This window comes from Amblyomma maculatum, chromosome 5 (assembly GCF_055883805.1).
Source record: "Amblyomma maculatum isolate TAMU_Amacu chromosome 5, ASM5588380v1, whole genome shotgun sequence".
Classification (NCBI taxonomy): domain Eukaryota; kingdom Metazoa; phylum Arthropoda; class Arachnida; order Ixodida; family Ixodidae; genus Amblyomma; species Amblyomma maculatum.
The window spans coordinates 125,921,497-125,939,933 of NC_139348.1; the positions used below are offsets into that span (position 1 = coordinate 125,921,497).

An 18,437-nucleotide genomic window follows, 5' to 3' on the forward strand; every position below is an offset into this window, starting at 1 on the left:
ATAGCTACTTCCTCTGCCTCGCATATGGAGCTAGCATGAAATGTTATAGCGTTAATGAAGGTTGACTTTGGAGTGGCCATACATGCCACGTATGCTCCGTTTTTGATGTGCTGAGCTGCATCCACGTACACTGCTTGTGGATCGTCCTCGTACTGTTTCTCAAGGGTCTGTGCCCTTGTCTTCCTGCGGGCATCATGTCTACCTGGTAGCATGTTTTTGGCTATTGGTTTAACAACTAGTCTACTAGTTATGTCAGCCGATAAATGGGATGTTGCGCACACCTCCTCAGTGGGGTGGATGTGGAGCTTGTCGAGAATTACGCGTCCCGCAAGGCTGCGTGACAGGCGGGTCACTTGTGCTGTCTTATGGGCTTCAATTAGTTCAGATAGTGTGTTAAAAATTCCTAACTGCAGTAGTCGATCTGAGTTAGCGTATACTGGTAAGCTAAGGGCCGCTTTGTATGCTGTTTTAATTATGCTATTAAGTGCATGTTCGTCCCTACGACGCAGATGATAGTACGGGCAAGCGTACATGATTCTGCTTATCATAAAGGCTTGGATAATCCTGCACAGGTCGGCTTCTCTCATACCCCTGCGACGTGTGGCAATGCGTCTCACCAGCCCACCTATCTGGTGCGCCGTGACGCGTAGCCGGCGTATAGCTTCTGTGTTCTGCGTATTATTCTGAATCAACATTCCGAGAACTCTGATCGTGGCTACCGGGGGTATCGGATGGTTGTCAATGTGTAACTGGATAGGTTCTCGAGAATCTGGCTTTACCTGTGAAGCTTGTTTGTTCCTTATAACTAATAGTTCTGATTTAGCCGGTGAACAGGTAAGGCCGTTTTCCTGCACATAAGACTGTACCGTGTCGATAGCTCGTTGTAATGAATCTGTAATATCTCCATCGGAGCCAGAATTGGTCCATATGGTGATGTCGTCGGCGTATATGGAATGATGTATGTGTGGGATATCATCTAACAGACGCGGGAGGCCGCTCATAACGATGTTGAAGAGAAAAGGTGAAAGTACGGCGCCTTGCGGTGTTCCTCTCGTCCCTAGTGTAATTTTGTCGCTAACTTTGTCAACGAAATGGAGCGTAGCCGTACGCGCATTCAGAAAGGCAGCGATGTAGTCGTATGTCCGTTTGCCTACGTGTAACTGTGAGAGGTGATTGAGGATGGAAGCGTGTGACACATTGTCGAAGGCCTTACTCACATCGAGTCCCAGGATGGTTCGCGTGGCTCTTATGCGATTTGTATCTAGAATGTCTTGTTGAATTTGCCACATAATGTCCTGAGTCGAAAGACCTGCTCGAAACCCAATCATGGACGGGGGAAACGTGCCTTCCGCATCGGTGTGCATAAGGAGCCTGTTTAAGACAACGTGTTCCCTTACCTTCCCGAGACATGACGTTAGCGAGATTGGGCGGAGGTTCCCCATCTCGAGTCTTTTGCCCGGTTTAGGTATGAAAATAATTTTAGCGTGCTTCCATTCCTCAGGGACGCTGCCCTCTGTCCAGTACCTGTTGAAGAGGTCCGTAAGAGCCTCTACTGACTGGTCTTCTAAATTGCGCAACATCTTATTGGTGATGCAATCTTCCCCCGGTGCCGAGGTGGTGTTAATTTTGTTAAGAGCAGCCCTAATCTCTGCTACGGTAAAGACGCTATCCATGCGAGGATTATCCAATCCTGAGTACCCATCTGGCGTGGGTATATCCTGGGAGGTGTTAATGTATTTATCTTTTAAAGTGGTCATGAGCTCTTCGTCGGGGCCTTGGAAAGATTGCGAGATCCTATGTAGGTTCTTGTGGGAATCTGCCTTAGTTCTCGTAGGGTCCAGTAAATGTCTAAGTAAAAACCACGTGTTCTTGTTGCCCAGTTGCCCATTAAGGCGGTCGCAAGTCTGATGCCACTGTTCTCGGCTAAGTTCCCACGAGTAAGCCTCGATTTCCTTTTCAAGCCGGGTTAGCCGAATTTTTAAACGTCGGTTATGCTTATTTTTACGCCATCGAGCATGGATACTTCCTTGTGCTTCAATCATGTGCACTAGCTTAGCGTCCGGACTGGGGCTGCTGTCCTCAAGGGCAACAGTTTTTGAAGTGTTTGCGGCGTCTTGCAACAGACGCTCCGTCCATTGTCTTAAATCTACTATACTTTCCGCTGGCCTTTGCGAGCGGACATATCTAAAGGCGTCCCAGTTCGTGTGCTTCACTTCCTGGCGACGCATTTTGCAATGCGTAGCTCGGAAAGTGGTACATAGTACATAGTGGTCGCTTCCTATGTTTGTATTTAGGTTTTCCCATCTCGCATCGGGGATATTTCTGGCAAAGGTAAGGTCAGGGCACGTATCCCTGGTTACACTGTTACCAATGCGCGTAGGTTTATCAGGGTCGACGAGTAAGGTATGCCCTAGCGCCTGGGCTGTCTCCCATAATTTAGTTCCCTTTCTACTGTTAACTGAGTAGCCCCATTCTGCATGGGGTGCGTTAAAGTCTCCAACAGTCAGCAACATTCCATTATGAGCGGCTACATGCGCCTTACGGAAGAGTGTGGCTATTTTCGTGCTGTTGTCTTTAGGTGGACTATATACGTTTAGAATGTAAAGGGGAGATTCTGTTCGTTTGTTCGGCAGGATTTGTATAAATGTATGAGAGACCTCCGGTATTTCCAAATCTAATTGGTTTGCAGTTAGATTACGGTGTACAAGTGTAGCTGTGATCGGCCGGCACTCAGCCGACACTTTCTCATTGTATGCTGTATACCCTGCAAGCTTTACTTCTGTATTCGTCTCTTGAAGTGCTATGACTACCGGCCTGTTTGTTTGGGCCAAAACTGCATATTCCAGAGCCTTGCGCTTGGCTCGGAATCCCCTGCAGTTCCATTGCCACACTATAACAGGTGTACTAGCCATCGCGTATCGGGTAAGGTTCCGCTCGCGCGGGTTGCAATACGCTGGGTCGGAGAATGCTGCTGGGGGACGGACGCGCCGAAGCACCGTCAGCTGGGCGTGAGAATGCTGTGTTGGCGGGAGGCAAAGAGCCTGCATTTGGCGTTGGAGATATCAGATTGCTAGGGGATGCTAGTGCGTTAACCCTGGTTGTAAGCGTGTCGAGTTTAGCTAGGACAGTTTCGAAAGTAGTCGGAAACTTTTCCATTGTGTCAGTTACTTTGTTAAGCTGTGGTATTAATTTCTGGATAGTTTCCTCCACCTTGGCTAGTCTTTGGTCTATTTTTGCAAATCTCTCTTCATAATTACTCTCTAAGTCATCTGTATCTGGCCGAGGTACCGAAGGTGCCTTTCGTTTGTTACGGCGGTTTTGATCTACTTCCATGTCCTCATTGCGGCTGACTTCAAGGCGAGCGCAAGCCACAGACGACTGTTCATTTTTTGATTGCGCATTTGCAGTTTCTAGCTGTTTGATTTTTGCGTTAGACTGAGCTAACTGTTGTTGCAGTTGTCGGACTAACTCTGCCAGCTCCCTTACCTGTGGGTCGGGTGCTCGGCGTTGCTTGTCTGTAAGTGGAGTCTTCCATGCCAAATGTTTGGCAGGTCTTCCTTCTTCTCCGGAGTTGGAGTTGATCCGCGAGCTGCGTCTCTGGGACGATGACCTGCTCCTATCTCTGCTCCCACTGCGTCCACGTAGAGGGGGAAAAGAGTCATCTCTTGGTTCCTGCAGCTGAAGTGGTGGACTTGTGGCGAGGTCAGTTGGGGGACTGCTGCTTTGCAGTGGCGGGAAGAATTCATCCCTTGGAGGTGGTTGTTGGTGGCCGCGTTCTCGGGGACGGGACTGGCGGCCGCTTGGCGAACTGTCTGGGTCAGTGGCAGTGTCCGTGGGGGACTGTGAAGATTTGCGCCTGTGGCTAGACACGAAGCGGTATTTGCAGCTTCTGCTGCCTGTTGGATGTGAGCCTTTGCATACGATGCACATGGCTTGGCAGGTAGGTGGTTGGCCGGCTGGTGGGGAGTCGTGAGCGACGCCGCAGCGGCGGCATGTAGGTATTCGTGGTTGGGGGCACACGTCCGCTCGGTGACCCAGCTTGCGACAGTTGAAGCACGCCTCCGGACGAGGCTTCAAAGGGAAGACTTCGAAAGTAAACCCCAAGTACCGCACGTATCGGGGCAGCTCGGTGTTGGCGAACGTAACGACGAAGTGCTGCGTCTTGCCCATACGACGCGCAGCAACGATGGGGAGATCGGGATTTCGAGCGCGGAGCTCAGCCAGGATCTCGGCATCGTTTTCGTAACTGTAGGCTCGGTACAAAATCCCCCGTACGGAATTGTCCGGGGCTGGGGCGTAGGCGGCAACCGGGACTACTGTCTTGTCGATGGTGATGGTGCCGATCTTGGCGTAAGACACTGCACGGGCATTGTCAGGCGTGCTCACTGTGATGGTGTTGTTAGTGGGGTGTATGCGGACTTGGTCGGCAGTAACCGCTAGGCGGTGGTCGACGTTGGCGGCTGCGTAGATAGCAAGTGCAAGTCGTGCGGGGCCTACGGTGTGAAGGTTCAGCGTGCCCTGTGGACGGAGGACGATCTTGAGGTGTTCCGAGGGCAGGCGGGGCAGAGGACGCTTTTTGGTCAAAGGTGGAGGGCGTCCGCGTGTCCGCGGATTCGGTACAGTCGATGTCGTGGCTGGCGTCTGGGCCTCGGCAGGTTGTTTCTTGGGCGGAGATGGTCTTCGGTACCGGCGTTGCATCTCGAATGCCGTCCATGAGCCATCGGATAACTCCGCGGCAGTAATGTCGGTGCCTTCCACAGTGTAAGGCATAGTCAAGCTCAACAAAGCTATGAGGACCAAGCGGGAACGAGTGCGCTCCAACACCGCCGGGCGGCGCTTCTTGCCTTCCACGAGAGATGCTGCACCTTTCCTTTCCTGTAAACGAATTAGCCCCGCCGAGGTGATGCAGTGGTAAGACGCCCGGCTACTGCGCCGAAGTTCCCTGGTTCTAACCCGACCACGGCGGCTGCGTTTCGATGGAGGCGAAACGAAGTGGCATCCGTGTGCTGTGCGATGTCAGCGCACATTAAAGATCCCCAGGTGGGCGAAATTACTCCGTAGCCCTCCACTACGGCTCTCCTTTCTCTCTTTCCACTTCCTCTCCCACCTTCCTCCCTTCCCTTACAGCGCGGTTCAGGTGTCCACAGAGCAAGTGTGACAGATACTGCGCCTTTCCTTTTCTGTGAACCAATTATTATTATTATTATTATTATTATTATTATTATTATTACTATTATTGTAAGAACGCCGGTGAACTTAGGCGCGCTTGACATGGAATAATAGTAATAATAATAATAATATTAATAATAATAATAATAATAATAATAATAACAATAATAATAATAATAATGGAAGCCAAGGAGAGTTTTGCTGCTGACGAGGAGTGCAGACGACTGGAGAAACTACTTCTGATCCCGAGGTTGTCACTGCTCTTCGCTATGTATATCCAGGCATAGCAGAGCTAAGCCATTTTTCATGTTTTTGCTTGTAATTCAGATTTCCACGCTCCAAGAAATAAAATCAGTTAAAGGTTAGGGTATTTCGCTGTTTGTCTTCCTTCCGTCTTTGTTTAGGTCCCGCTCTTCCTGAAAGTGGCATACCAAACTCTCCCTAGCATCAGATCTAAGTCGACAGTTGTGAAGCACCTTCCTGCCCCTCCACTAAACAAACGTATAAAAATTGGCGGAGCGAAGAAAAGCCGGTGACAAAGGTACTATCGCATCCACTTGTAAGGAAAAGGTTGAACATTCTCTCATCTGAACCTCCAAACCTTTCAGATCCTTTCAATCTCTGCGAAACCAAGCTTAATAGAGTTTTCGCTCGAATAACACTGCTGAAGCCTTGATTGCACCCCGGCCATTTTTTTCTACCCTTGTTTTAAGAACTCCCTGCAAAGTCGCCCTTGCATTTTTCGTATTTCAGATGAAGGGATTATATTGTGAGTTCTACTTTTCTACTTAGAAGAGAGTTCTACTTAAGTTGAGGACAACCCAGAGGGCTATGGAACGAAAAATGGTAGGGGTAACATTGAGAGATAGGAAGCGTGCAGAGTGGGTCAGAGAAATAACTCAAGTTACCGACATTCTAGTGGAAATTAGGAAGAGGAAATGGGCATGGGCAGGACATGTACGGCGAAGAGAGGATAACCGATAGTCGCTTAGGGTAACAAACTGGATTCCATGGAAAGGAAAGCGTAGCAGGGGGCGCCAGAAAGTTAGGTGGGCGGATGAGATTAACAAGTTCGCAGGGGTCAAGTGGATGCAGCTAGCACAGAACCGGGTTAGGTGGAGAAATATGGGAGAGGCCTTCGCCCTGCAGGGGGTATAGTCAGGCTGATGATGATGATGATTATGATATTGAGCGGTAATAATGATATACAGCATTTTATAAATGAATAAATGACAAACGTCATTCATTCAGCTCGCAGCTTCTCTCGTAGCACTTTAGTTTCTTTTGCATGTGAATCATAATAGTTGAGAAGACCTATTACAGGATCTTTTTTCGGTGAAGTTCTTCAGCCTTGATCAGGTGATTAAGGCTGACCTGGTAATATTTGTTCCATCGGAACGGTGCTTTTGATCATAACAGTTCCGCGCTTCTTGAACCTGACCCAAGCGAATTTCTCACTCCTTCTATGTAACCTTCTACTCACCCCCCCCATTTTGCACGGTTATGCACATATCTTAATGTATCATACATGTACAGCCGCGGGCAAGCTATCGATACACTACCTATTTTGCTAAGAGTATCTTAATTATTTTACAATAACCTAAAGTACACTTCTGGCTTACTGACATTCTTATCGTGCGAATAACGTGACGCTGCTGTAACTCTCCCTTTCTCCTCGGTATTCTAAAGGAGCATTCAACAATGCGGAAACATCGGGCATGCTTTTTGAGTTCGTGTCGTTATACAAGATCCTTCCTCTTGTAACGCCCACGTATTTAGTATCGGCACATTAAAATTCTGACGGCGACTGATCAGTGCAACACATAAAATGTTGACCTCGATCTACTATTGTGCTGGCCGGCAAATCTAAGGTTGAAAAAAGAGTCGCTTAAACAGAACAATTATCTCTGTTGATATGCATCTGCAAATAGGCAGCGAAGTGCGGTAAAATATACGCTTCGTCCAAGAGGGTGCCCACCAGTACCAGCGGGCTATTGTATCAGTACAGGCCACATCATCCATATCCCTTTTGCAATCATGTTTGTGTTTTAGGCAGCCTTCGAACATCGCTCGTTCCCATACCCAGCTGTGATAACCTCCTTCAAGACGTAGAGCTTCCAACTAAAAAAAAAAAAGAACACTTGGATTATCTCGGCTCACTGCAAGTTCCTTTCTGATCCGGGCCAGGAAATTTCAACCGCCCAAACAATGGTCTAAAGTCAAAGCCCGATAATGGACACGGACAACGGGTTCAATGCGAATGGGAAACCGATGGCATTTCCGTGTAATGGAACGCATTCCGAGAAGATGCTTATTTAGCAGCGGGAGGTAAAGGACGTTTACTGGGAACTTTCCGTACACAGCGTGGCATCGGCTGCCTCAAGAGAGGGAGGTCAGGCTTCCCCTGATGGGGCTGGGACAGGTGGGGCACCGCCGCTTGCGGCGGGGGCTGGCCTGTCACTGAATTTTTATCTGTTGTAGTCCGTCATTGCACCCGCCAGCGCTTCTGTGGTGGTGGACGACGGCCGTTGCTGCAGCGCGCGTCATTCTTTCCCTCTTCTTTTTTCTTTCTTGTCTATTTACTCTTCTGTCCCCACTAGGCAGCGGAGGTGGCTCAGCTACAGAGCCAGTAGCAGGCCCGTGCATTTTCTTTTCCTTCTTCCTACAGCCTCAACAACAACAGGAGAGGGAGGTTAAATTTGTGTCAAGGGGAGACGCATTTGCTCTGCTGTGGGTGTCATAGGTTGATGATTATGATGATAATAATTAGCTCTTCTTTTGCAAAGTAACTGCTCAGTCTCTGCAGAATTGGAGAGTGGGAATAAAGAGCATTACAATTTGTAGAATCATCTATATGCACGAAATTTACACCTTAGCACGTCACTGACAAATCAAGCTTCAACTGTAGCAGAGAAATGCGGACGGGTACATCTGCATACCACATACAAAGGGTGTATCAACTACATGTGACCAAGATATAAAAAAATAAAATATTGTGAGGGTTTAGGCATGGCTTGAACCTAGAGATAGAGCGAAAGCTGCGAGTGTTGCAGCGAATTTCTCTGCGGACACCTGGATGTAATGTGCCGCCGTTCCAACGTTCGAAAGAACCTTCTGTCCTAGCAACTCGCTGTTGTCGTTCGCCTCTACCAACTACCGAGTTATATGTCTTCTTCTTCTTACTCTTCCTTTCCTTCTCACATACGACACACTGTGCCACGGTGCCACGCCTACGGCTTGAAAACCTAACGCAGTGTAGCTTTCGCTACAAAAAATTATAAGGGCCACTTAAAGAGTACGACGTGACATTGCAGGCTACCAGCCCATATATGAAGCCCAGCTTTAACGAAGCTGTATAAATAGGAGTAACGTGAATGGAAGGTTCCTGGCAGGCTGATTCTGATATCACCTTCCCATATCAAAGGAGAGGCCTGACTTCGCAGTTCCTGCCAAACGTAATGTCCAGTATAAGTGCTAGGCCATGTCAGCTGCCAGCCAACGCCTGCCAGCGCCATTCCATGGTGATGTTTCGCTCACAATGCCGGTACCTGCCGCCGGCTACCGACGCTGGATTTTCGGTGAACGGGGCCTTTAATGCAGTCGCGTTAAAGGACAGTAACTCCCTCTCCAGCTAAAGGTAGCCAAGAATCGCGTGCTTAGTCTGCATTTTTGTCTCGTTCTCCAAACTTTTATTTTTATGAACCAAATATTAGTCAATTTATTTTTATTATTACCTGGATGATGAAATGGGGGGGGGGGGTTAGTGCAGGAAAGATGGGTAGCTTCGGATGACAGTTGACCGAAATGTTTCCACCAATCCATTTCGGTGCGACCTTTAACAATGACTCTCACCATATAGAAAAAGGTTTCTACGGAATAGTGACGCCATTTGAGTGTCTTCAGACGCGTATTAGCGAAATAGACACTTTCGCTGGAACATTCGCCCCGATAAGGCTTGGCGGGCGCATCGGGCAAGAGGTGCCGGATAAAAAGTGGAAATCTAGTAGTTTTCTTTGAAGATCAGTAAAGAACTCTGCTTGTAACGGCGTTGCAGTTCATTTATGTGATGAGAGGAACTGCCCTAGTTAGAAACTCTCGCCAAGACGGCCATGTCAATTGGGATAGTACCGTCACAAAATCGGGCTACCAATCAATGTCGGCGAATATCACCTGCCAACAGCTACCTGCCGGAGGAATGCTCGTTATTGCTTGTTCAGAACTGCAACGCTGAATATGCCGGCTGAGAGCCTCTGAAGAAGTAGCCAATCATCTCTGTCGCTTTAATGTGGCGGAACAGTCTGCTTATAGCCTAACTGGCAAAACACCATATATTCACCCCGAATATATACAGTTTCGAGTAAAAAAGATTAGCACACGTGACAGGTCACCAGAATGAAAACATGTTACGCTGCGGTTGACGAAGTTGCTGATAACGAGAATACATGGCCCTTCCCATTCTTCTGTATTAGGGGGGTTCAAAGAACTGTCACAGGACAGCAATAATGATCTTTTCTTGCATAAAAGTAGCAAAAAAGCCATTCTTGCTCATGATGCAGAGGCATCAAGCGGTTGCCAAGCGGTTGCCAAGCTGTTGCCAAGCTGTTTTTATGATAACAGCATTTCTCACGATATGGCCAAGTTGGCAGGAGTTTCTAACTCCGGTAGTTCCTTTCAGATGAAAAATGGAAAGCAGACAAATCTATCAGGAAATAGACACTATCATTTTCCAAGCAAGAATGACAGTACTGCTTAGTTACTTAATAGGAGTTCTATATCTCTGCATGTAGTTATTCAAATCATGTTTAGGCTTAATGCTGCATGCTGGTTAGAGCATGTAAGATAATAAAGCAATCAATAAGGGATTACTGATTAAAGGAGCAACGAAAGAGTGTTCGCTGTGGCAGGCGAGACGAGACCAATTAGCGCTTGTACATTGTACATCGAATCTCTAAACTCCTTGGTCAATTATAACTCAACAATTATGTGTGTACAAAATTGATATATATTTACTATCACCTAATGTTAATTGTTTTCTTCAGTGCCATATCGAATGCTACTACATCAATACTGTTAGGTTTTTTTTTATACTCCGTTTCATACATCAGGTGCAACGCAGCGAAAGCTACGTAAGTAGTCCGCAAAAAAAATGGAGGCGTATCACTACACGCTCGTTTTGTGGCAGAGGGGTTCTTGTAGAAACGGACTTTATTCCGAGCATACACGTTTACAATAACTTGCTTCACGTGCCTAGACATCTTCGCAGTGCGGATCTTATAGAAAAACTGTGCACCGAAGAACCATTTTCTCAAAAAGAGATGCGCTGCGCGGAGGGCACAGCTGGCAAGGTTGCGGGGCAGCGAAAACGCGACACGAACGAAACTGACATAAAAACACACAAATTCACCGAATCCTATCCTTTCTCCTTAAAAAAGGTGCTCTTTATGAAGTCGATAGCAAATGTACGATGTATTAAGCTTGCAGACAAAATAACTATTATTTGTCCTCGTCAAGAGCAGGCACTATTTTTCATTGCGGATGCGGAGAGCGCAAACAAGAGTTGTAGCTTTGGCAGTGTTGCACTTGATGTATGAAACGGAGTATAATATTACCGCCGCGGACGGCTACCGAAACGCGTTCGCGATATATATAATCAGGGCATTAGTTTAAAGAAGTTAACTTCTTTGTTGTTCAACTTTCTTCACGCGGAAATGTTTCTGATGTACAGTTCTAATGCCCATTTCATCATACAACTTTAATTTCCCGAAGGCAGCGCCTCGAATTAAATCAGGAGTTTACTTGTTCCGTGTGAAAATAGATAATAAATTACAAAAATAACACAAAATAGCCAGAACTAAAATGTATGCCAGTTCCTTTTTGTTCGATCCATCAGTTAATGGAATCGGCTTTCATGTATTCCAGTGTGCTCCATGCATAAATGAAGATGCGTTTTTTTTTCACCCTGTAGCCCCCCTGCTGTAGCGCCCTCGGGCTAAGCGGGGTAATCATTGCAAAAGAAGAACAAAGAATAAAGAAAATAATGGAGGCATAATGCAGCCTTTTACGCTAGTTGGTTTTTTTTCTCAATTTATTTTAAAATCACAGCTTCAATGTTTCTATATCTTGAACTGACATCTCTACCCTGTACTGTTTACAGTTTTTCATTGAGACTCAAAGGGCATATACTCAGGAAAAGCTTTTTCTACACCGCGCTAATTAGCTAATCTTTGTGTATTCAAGAGCGACGATCAAGCTCTACATCGATGTATTGAAGATACGGTCTCGTTGCTCCCGTCTTGGCAGCCGTACTTCAGTTTCCACCCTCCAACTATTCTCGCTTCTGCCTTTGCTTAGGGGTGCTCCCTCAGACGCTTTCTTTCCTTCTGTTCTTCTTGTCCCCGGTGTTCACTCCTAGTCATCTCAACCCGCCCTCTACATACTCGACTGCCACGTACGTTTATCTCCGAACAACAGATTCAGTACGCAAATGCGACACCAGAAAATTTTCTCCCGAGTGGTGCATTTGACTGCCGCTTGCTAGTGCACCTGGCAGTCCGGTCATATGACGCTGTCTGATGACAACACCGGCCATATCGACCAATCAGCGCTTTGCGTAGTCATGTGATCTTGGGACGTTCGCACATGAGCTGTGAGATGCCAGCCAGGGAAATAAAGTGTACGATGGAGATGTTTCCTTAACTGGTTGTACTAACGTTAGCACGTTGAAATCAATTTTGGAGGTCACGCCCATTCATCAGAGATTCTGTGAGCTTTGGTTCGAGTTTCTGTCGTGTTGAAGAGAGGCAACTTTTATCATTACTCAAGGAATGCGGTTTCTCCCTTCCCCTGAATAAGCGGTATTGAGCTAATATGCATCAATGCTCCTCACTTCCCGTTTTCAGCAGCACGCATGAGGATATATCGAGATGACTGCTTGCAAAACACATCGAAGATTAAGTTTCATGTCATGGCAGTCGTGGAAAGCCTAGTAGCAACAAGGCTATCTGTGATGAAATAGTTGAGATCCTTTCGTTCAAGTTTAATGGATACAGTCGTATGATCTCCTTATAAACCAAAATTAGAAAATTATGTGGGGACACTGTTGGTCTTCCGAGCTGCGCTGAGCTGAGAGTTCGCTTTTTGTGATAGTTGCCGTTAACAGCATAAGCCTTGAAGGCATATGTGTACCGATTAGTCTGCAAAGGTTTATTAACGAACAATGGTATTAGTTGCATGTATTGCATTATAATGCGGGCCTCTGTGATCTGTAATACAGGTTCGTTTCATGCATAATCTCAACGTCTGGCATTAGCACGCATGAAAGAAGATTGATATAGTTTACAAGAAAACACCCAGCTGTCTACAGTTAAGCTATTATGAACCACTCAGACCTACCTAGTGGAAGTGCTTGTTTGCAGAACAAGTTTTCTTGCCTAATCTTTGAGCCAACGTCTCGCCAGCTCATATAGAAACGGAACGCTTTGGTATCTAAAGCGCACAGGACAAGGATTGAGCACCTACCAGAAAAGGCATATGTCGTTTCGGAAATTGGAACAGCTAAGGGCACTGTATCGTTGATTAAACGTGCAATGCTCTGCACGCATAAATACAGTGCTTTTAATCCAAACAACATTATTATGCATGCTAGTTCCGCAGTTTGTTAGGAAGCGGACGCCGTTCAGTACATAAGAGCTCCCACTGGTACTAAAACTAATTCCAGATTGTTTTTCCAAAACACCCTGAAGGGAGCTTTGGAGAAAAGCTGCTTAAATGGCCCCATTATGTATTAATTGCAACATCGACATCCCTTGATCATAACATAGCGCCTGCTTTTTGTAATGGAACTCTAGAATAACGCAGTCGGCCCCGCTGTGGTGGCGACGCCCGACAACTGTACAGGAGTACCCAGGCTCCTACCCGACCTCCGGCGGCTGCATTTCGGTGGAGGCGAAACGAAGTGGCGCCCGTGTGCTTTGCGATGCCAGTTCACGTTAAAGAACACAAGGTGGGCAAACGTTTCGGAGCCCTCCACTGCGGCATCTCTTATAGTCTCAATCTCTTTGTGACTTTAAACCCTACAAACCAAACAAAAGCAATAACGTAGTCATGCTCGACCTACCATAGCCCATGAGAGCAATGGGGGCCACGCCTGCTGTGTATCATAAAGTATGTGATAGTCGTAGTAATGTATTGGTTGCGTATTCGTGATATGTTCTGAAGTGAGCGTGCGGCGCCAAGGCCTTGACAGCGATCTAAGAAAACGTAGCTCCTAAATGTGCTACCACGTTCTAACTTGAGAGACTCTGACAGACTGCGGTGGCTGTACATCCGCTGCAAATATTTCTGAGTACTTACATTCGGCTCTAATCGACCAATCAGCCCTGCTGTATGCATAACCACTTCGACCAATCACAGTACAATGCTCTTTGGTAATGTGTTAACATGCGTCACGGAAACGGTTCTTCATAATATCCTGATTTCTCGATCCCCTTTTTAATGCGAAGAACCCAAATATGCTATTACTGTACGTACACAGACTTACATGTTTCACTAATTGCTGCCTGTTTCGCTGATATTGCTGGAGATACTCAATAATACTTTTTGGGCGGCTGACGCCACTGCCTGGCCTGTTGTTTTCAAACGTCCTTAAGTCCTTTATCTCAGCGGTTCTCAGCAATGAATGTGTCGGGGACCTCTTATGAACCTCTTATGGACCAGTGGAAGTGGTGGGGGTCGCATGAAACCGGTAAGAGGATTCCTTCTGCGGCGGTTTCCTGCATACTGCCACCGCAGTTTTGGGAGGAGGAATAGGGATTCAGTAAAGGCTAACTGGCCTCTTAAATAGTCGCACTAGCTAGGCCAGCGCGTTAGGACCCGCTGCCTGGGAAAAGGGGACGTATGTATGCATGCTGCTAGAAGCGTTATGAATGCCAATGAAAGGCACTCGATTCCTTTCAACACCGCGCAGCTCGCTCGATCGGATACCCTTAAAGCTTTGCATTCAGCCCCTACCAGCGATTCAGCCAGAGCTCTAGTTTCACCTATAGAAATATCAACAAAGGCCGCATACGATCTTTTCCGCTCTCCTTCTCGTGCGCGCTCTCCTTTTTCGCACTCCTCTCGCGTTTCTTTTGATTTGAGAAAGTAAAATCTGCTTTGAACATCTTGTTTTAAACCTGAAAAACTGCATCTACCCACATCTAAGCTATCGCACGAATGCTTTTGTTTTGTAGGCATGGATTTCGCGGACACCACAAATACCTCTGCGCACCGCTAGAGGTCCGCGGAACCATATTTGCGAAATACTAACCTATGTTATATCTTAAGTTAAAGTTGCCACTCTTCCAAAATTTTGGTTCAGCAGAGATCATGAAGGATTACTTATGAAAGCAGGCCGTTTCTCTAGCGCAATATCACCGCCCGTCTTCAAGAAGTCATCATTTTTGTAATCTTACCCATCAGTTTTACTCGCACGGATTTTTAAAATATTTCTATTTAAATATATTTCTACACTGTTTTCGTTACTGACAATCTGTAACAAACAGCAACCCTGTACATATTGTCAGTCGTCTTATATAATTCGATAGCAAAAATCGCGCCTATGCGTTTTGAGCTGTTTGTAAAGAAAATGGTAGACATTGACAAAAGGGGTAGTTTAGCCTGCGCATATAGGGAATTTTCGTTGATACCGCGTTCTTTTCCAGAACACGAGCGCTTTATTCTTGTGGAGCAGAATTACCTGCAAGTTTATTAATAAACCTGAATTCGCCACGTACACGTGTTCGTGGTTAACGATCCCCAAATTAAAGACATGCACTGTGGACTTCTGTCAACTGAAACTGATCCGACGCCTGCTCGCAAGTAGTTTTAAAATTCTACTTCATTATAAAAGAGACCAGGTAAGCTGCATCATAAAACGTGTGCTCCGTTTCGTGATCTTGCTTACGCCACCACATGTCACCGATCTCTTATACCGCGCACTTGTTACTGCGCGCCTTCTTAGGCTTCTGCAAAAGAAGTAGGGCCGATTCTTAGGGCCATCGTCAAATAACACTCCAAAGAAATAAAACATTTTTCAGCCTTACTCGTCTTACATATCGGCACTATATATGCCCGTGTGCGAAATAATCATTGCGAAGCTATATTCTAGAGAAGTTTTGTCATATCGAGTTAACAAAACCAGGAAAATCGGGTTAATTGTTTGACATTATGAGCTAACTGTGGTCACCAAATCGTCATCCTGCTTCCGGAAACAGTTTTGTTTTGTAACAGTTCATCCCAATCCTTGTGTTTTGTATTCTGTTGTTGTTGTGGCTGTAGGAAGAAGTAAAACAAAATGCACGGGCCTGCTACTGGCTCTGTAGCTGAGCCACCTCCGCGGCCTCGTGCGGACAGAAGAGAAAATAGAGAATAAAGAAAAGGAAGATGGAGAGAAAGATGCGCGCCGAAACAGCCGTCGTCCACCACCGAAACGGTGGCGGGTTCAATGACGGCCTACAAGAGTTAAACATGCGGTGGCAGGCTAGCCCCCGCCGCTTGCGGCGGGGACCTACCTGTCCTAGCTCCATCAGGGCTAGTATCAGCCACCCTATTTCCAGTTGCACGCTTCTTCTATTTTTTTGAACCCATTTATTTCTCTGGAGCTTTGAAATAAAACACCCTCATTGCTAGCAAGTGCTCGTCGTCGGTACCTTTCAATGTTGTATTATTCTTTAACGCTCTTGTACTTCAAAGAACGGAACATTCTTGCTCCAACTACAGTAAGCTCAATACTGATCTCTGACACTGCCTTTGTACTGGCCACACGCTACCACATTATAATCTATTACCTCCCCAGTTTTCACTCACCTCCTGGAATGCCTCGTTTGCTTCTTCTCTATCTGAGGATCAGTTCAACGTGATGTCGAAAGCGAAGAACGTATTCAGAGCTGCATGTGCGTTCCGAAAAGGTATTTTAACATCAATACTGTACTCATCACAAGCCAACCTACCATTCTGTTGAGACTCATTGTGAATGAACTTTGTTCGTTTGTGCTCCAGCTCACTCTAAATGATCAGAGTTAAATCTCTTAGTTATGACGGACGTAATCTGAAAGCTATTGGAACGATGTACCAAGAACTATAGATCTATACTCACGTATGTGATCATGGGGAGGTTCCAAGCGTCGGCGACCAGTGCCTCGGCGTAGCAGTTTTCGTCGGGCCCGATGAAGGCCACCACTCCACTCTGCCACAGGGCCGTCATCTTGCGAATGGCTGAGGAAGTGCCCACCTGGCCCACGTTCTCAGGTCGGAAGGTCACTCGGTAGCCTGGAAGGAGGCTGCGCACGAAGAAGTGGTCACTATATTGCGGATCTAGGATCAGCTGCAAATAAAGCTTTATTTCCTGTGAGCAGGACGTCAACTTTCCTATCATTGTGTTGCGAGTGGCAAAATTTATCATTGCACCTCAGTTTGACAAAAAGTACAAAATTGATATTTGTTGCAATGAACATGGTAAGTAATGTTACTTAGTTTATTGATAATTAACGCATTCGTCATTCTTGGGGCCACCAATAGCGAATATTTCAGGTGTGTTAGTCATAACAGAAGCGAAACATATCTCATTATTAGGAGAAAACAGCAATGCGGTAGAAGTATCAAGGTGATGCAGAGCATCACCGTATCGCCGTGCAAGCACTGCAGGACGTGTGTTTGAGTTTATGTTTGGGTTATCGCCGCGGCCAGCAAGGAGACCCGTTTGACGCAGTTGAGCGGTTTAGAGTCTTATGTTGAAAAGGTGGCTCGACAGAGGCCATTATAAGTATTATATAGAGAACTCCACGTAGTTTCCAACTTTCTGAGTACGTGCAAAGGCACCGCTACAAACTATTAGCACGAGGCATAAACCCAGCTATGTGAACCTCTGCGCAAGTGAACACATTTCAATCTGAGATGTACGGTAGACACACAAAAGACATAAGAAATTCGGAACGTGACTGCATGAATTAATTCATCTTTAATAATGTGTACAATAATAGTCACCTAGGCTACTTATCGCTAGCCAGTTTTACGCCCCTCCCCCTTGTTTAAAACAACAAATTTTCATGAACTCTTTGATCGACGTTCGAGTTTCACATTCTTTAGTAGCTAATTGCCGTGTCGAACACAGCGCTGAAGTTGGTCAGAGCGGTCTAATATTTATAGAGAGACAAAGATGTTTCAGCTTTCCTTGCCAGTCCGCCTCACCTGTCATCACGGTTGATGTGCGAGACTGCAAGGGGCACGGCGCCGGACACCATCTTCCCCAGCATGCGGCTGTTGTTGAAGGTCCCCAAGAAGGCGATGGCCACCTCGGGTCGGTCGTCGGTAAGATTCTCTTGAGACTCGGACTTGTTGCACGGCAGCAGGAATCCCAGACTGCTCGCCGTGCTCGTGGGTGGGAGCTCGGGGATTCCTACCGCCTCCCTCGAGAACGGCGGTAGGGATATCAGCAACACCATCGCCATTATCAGGGGCGACAGAAGCGCCACCGGAAGACGAAGCGCCATGCGCTGAAACGAAAGCATGTAAGAAGCTTAAAATTACAGTCTGTGTTTCCGTTATTGGAAGTATGCTGATGTTTAGTGCGCCTTCAGCGGCTTACATTGTGCAAAAAAAAGTAAGCCACAAGCTTTGCAGCTCAGAGCATATATCATAGTTGCGATTCAGTGTATTAAACAGAACATATTGGGTGTTCAAAATGTACGTGGTTCTATGCATATATGCGAGCTGGTCCTGCGGTAGAGCGGAATTGATCCTGGAAATCTTGTAGACGGAACAGGGTTGGAAAGGATGATATTTTTCGCAGCAGTGAAAGAGAGGTAGGATAACGTAGAGGAGGCATTTTGCTCCCAATAGATGAGGCTGTTTAACTTTTTCTGTAGTTATGTGCTTCTTTCTCAGTGCTTTTAAATATATTTTGCTATGAAATTTGCTGGTTCTAGTTACAATGAGCAAAAGCAAAGCATCCGCCATTTATCTTAAAACCTCGAAAGCGTGTCGCTTCAGTGTTTGCATAATGTTTAAGAGAATTATAATATAGAGAGGTCATTTTGTTTTCTACAAAAATACTTTTCTGATAATGTACTGAAACATTTCAGTCGCATGTAGGCGTTATTACTCAATTACCGCTCAACAAGCTGCGCAATGAGGCCCAGGGCAATTTTATTTCCTCTAAGGGGTCGTTCAATTTCCACTGGAGCGAGACAGCACATATAATTGCATCTCAGTTGCCACAATGTATAGCGTGA

The 18,437-nt window shown here is 46.3% G+C and overlaps 1 protein-coding gene across 1 annotated transcript in view; it reads right to left on the reverse strand.

Annotated features, from left to right (window-relative positions):
• LOC146189453 (guanylate cyclase 32E-like) overlaps positions 1-17,654 on the reverse strand; it is a 102,652-nt gene extending 84,998 nt beyond the window's left edge. Inside the window, exons 1-2 of the mRNA XM_084605275.1 lie at positions 17,395-17,654; positions 16,304-16,487 (exon numbers count right to left, since the gene is read on the reverse strand). Of these exons, the coding sequence (XP_084461401.1) occupies positions 16,304-16,487; positions 17,395-17,654 (444 nt within the window). The remainder of the gene's footprint in view (positions 1-16,303; positions 16,488-17,394) is intronic.
• Positions 17,655-18,437: the final 783 nt, after the last annotated feature.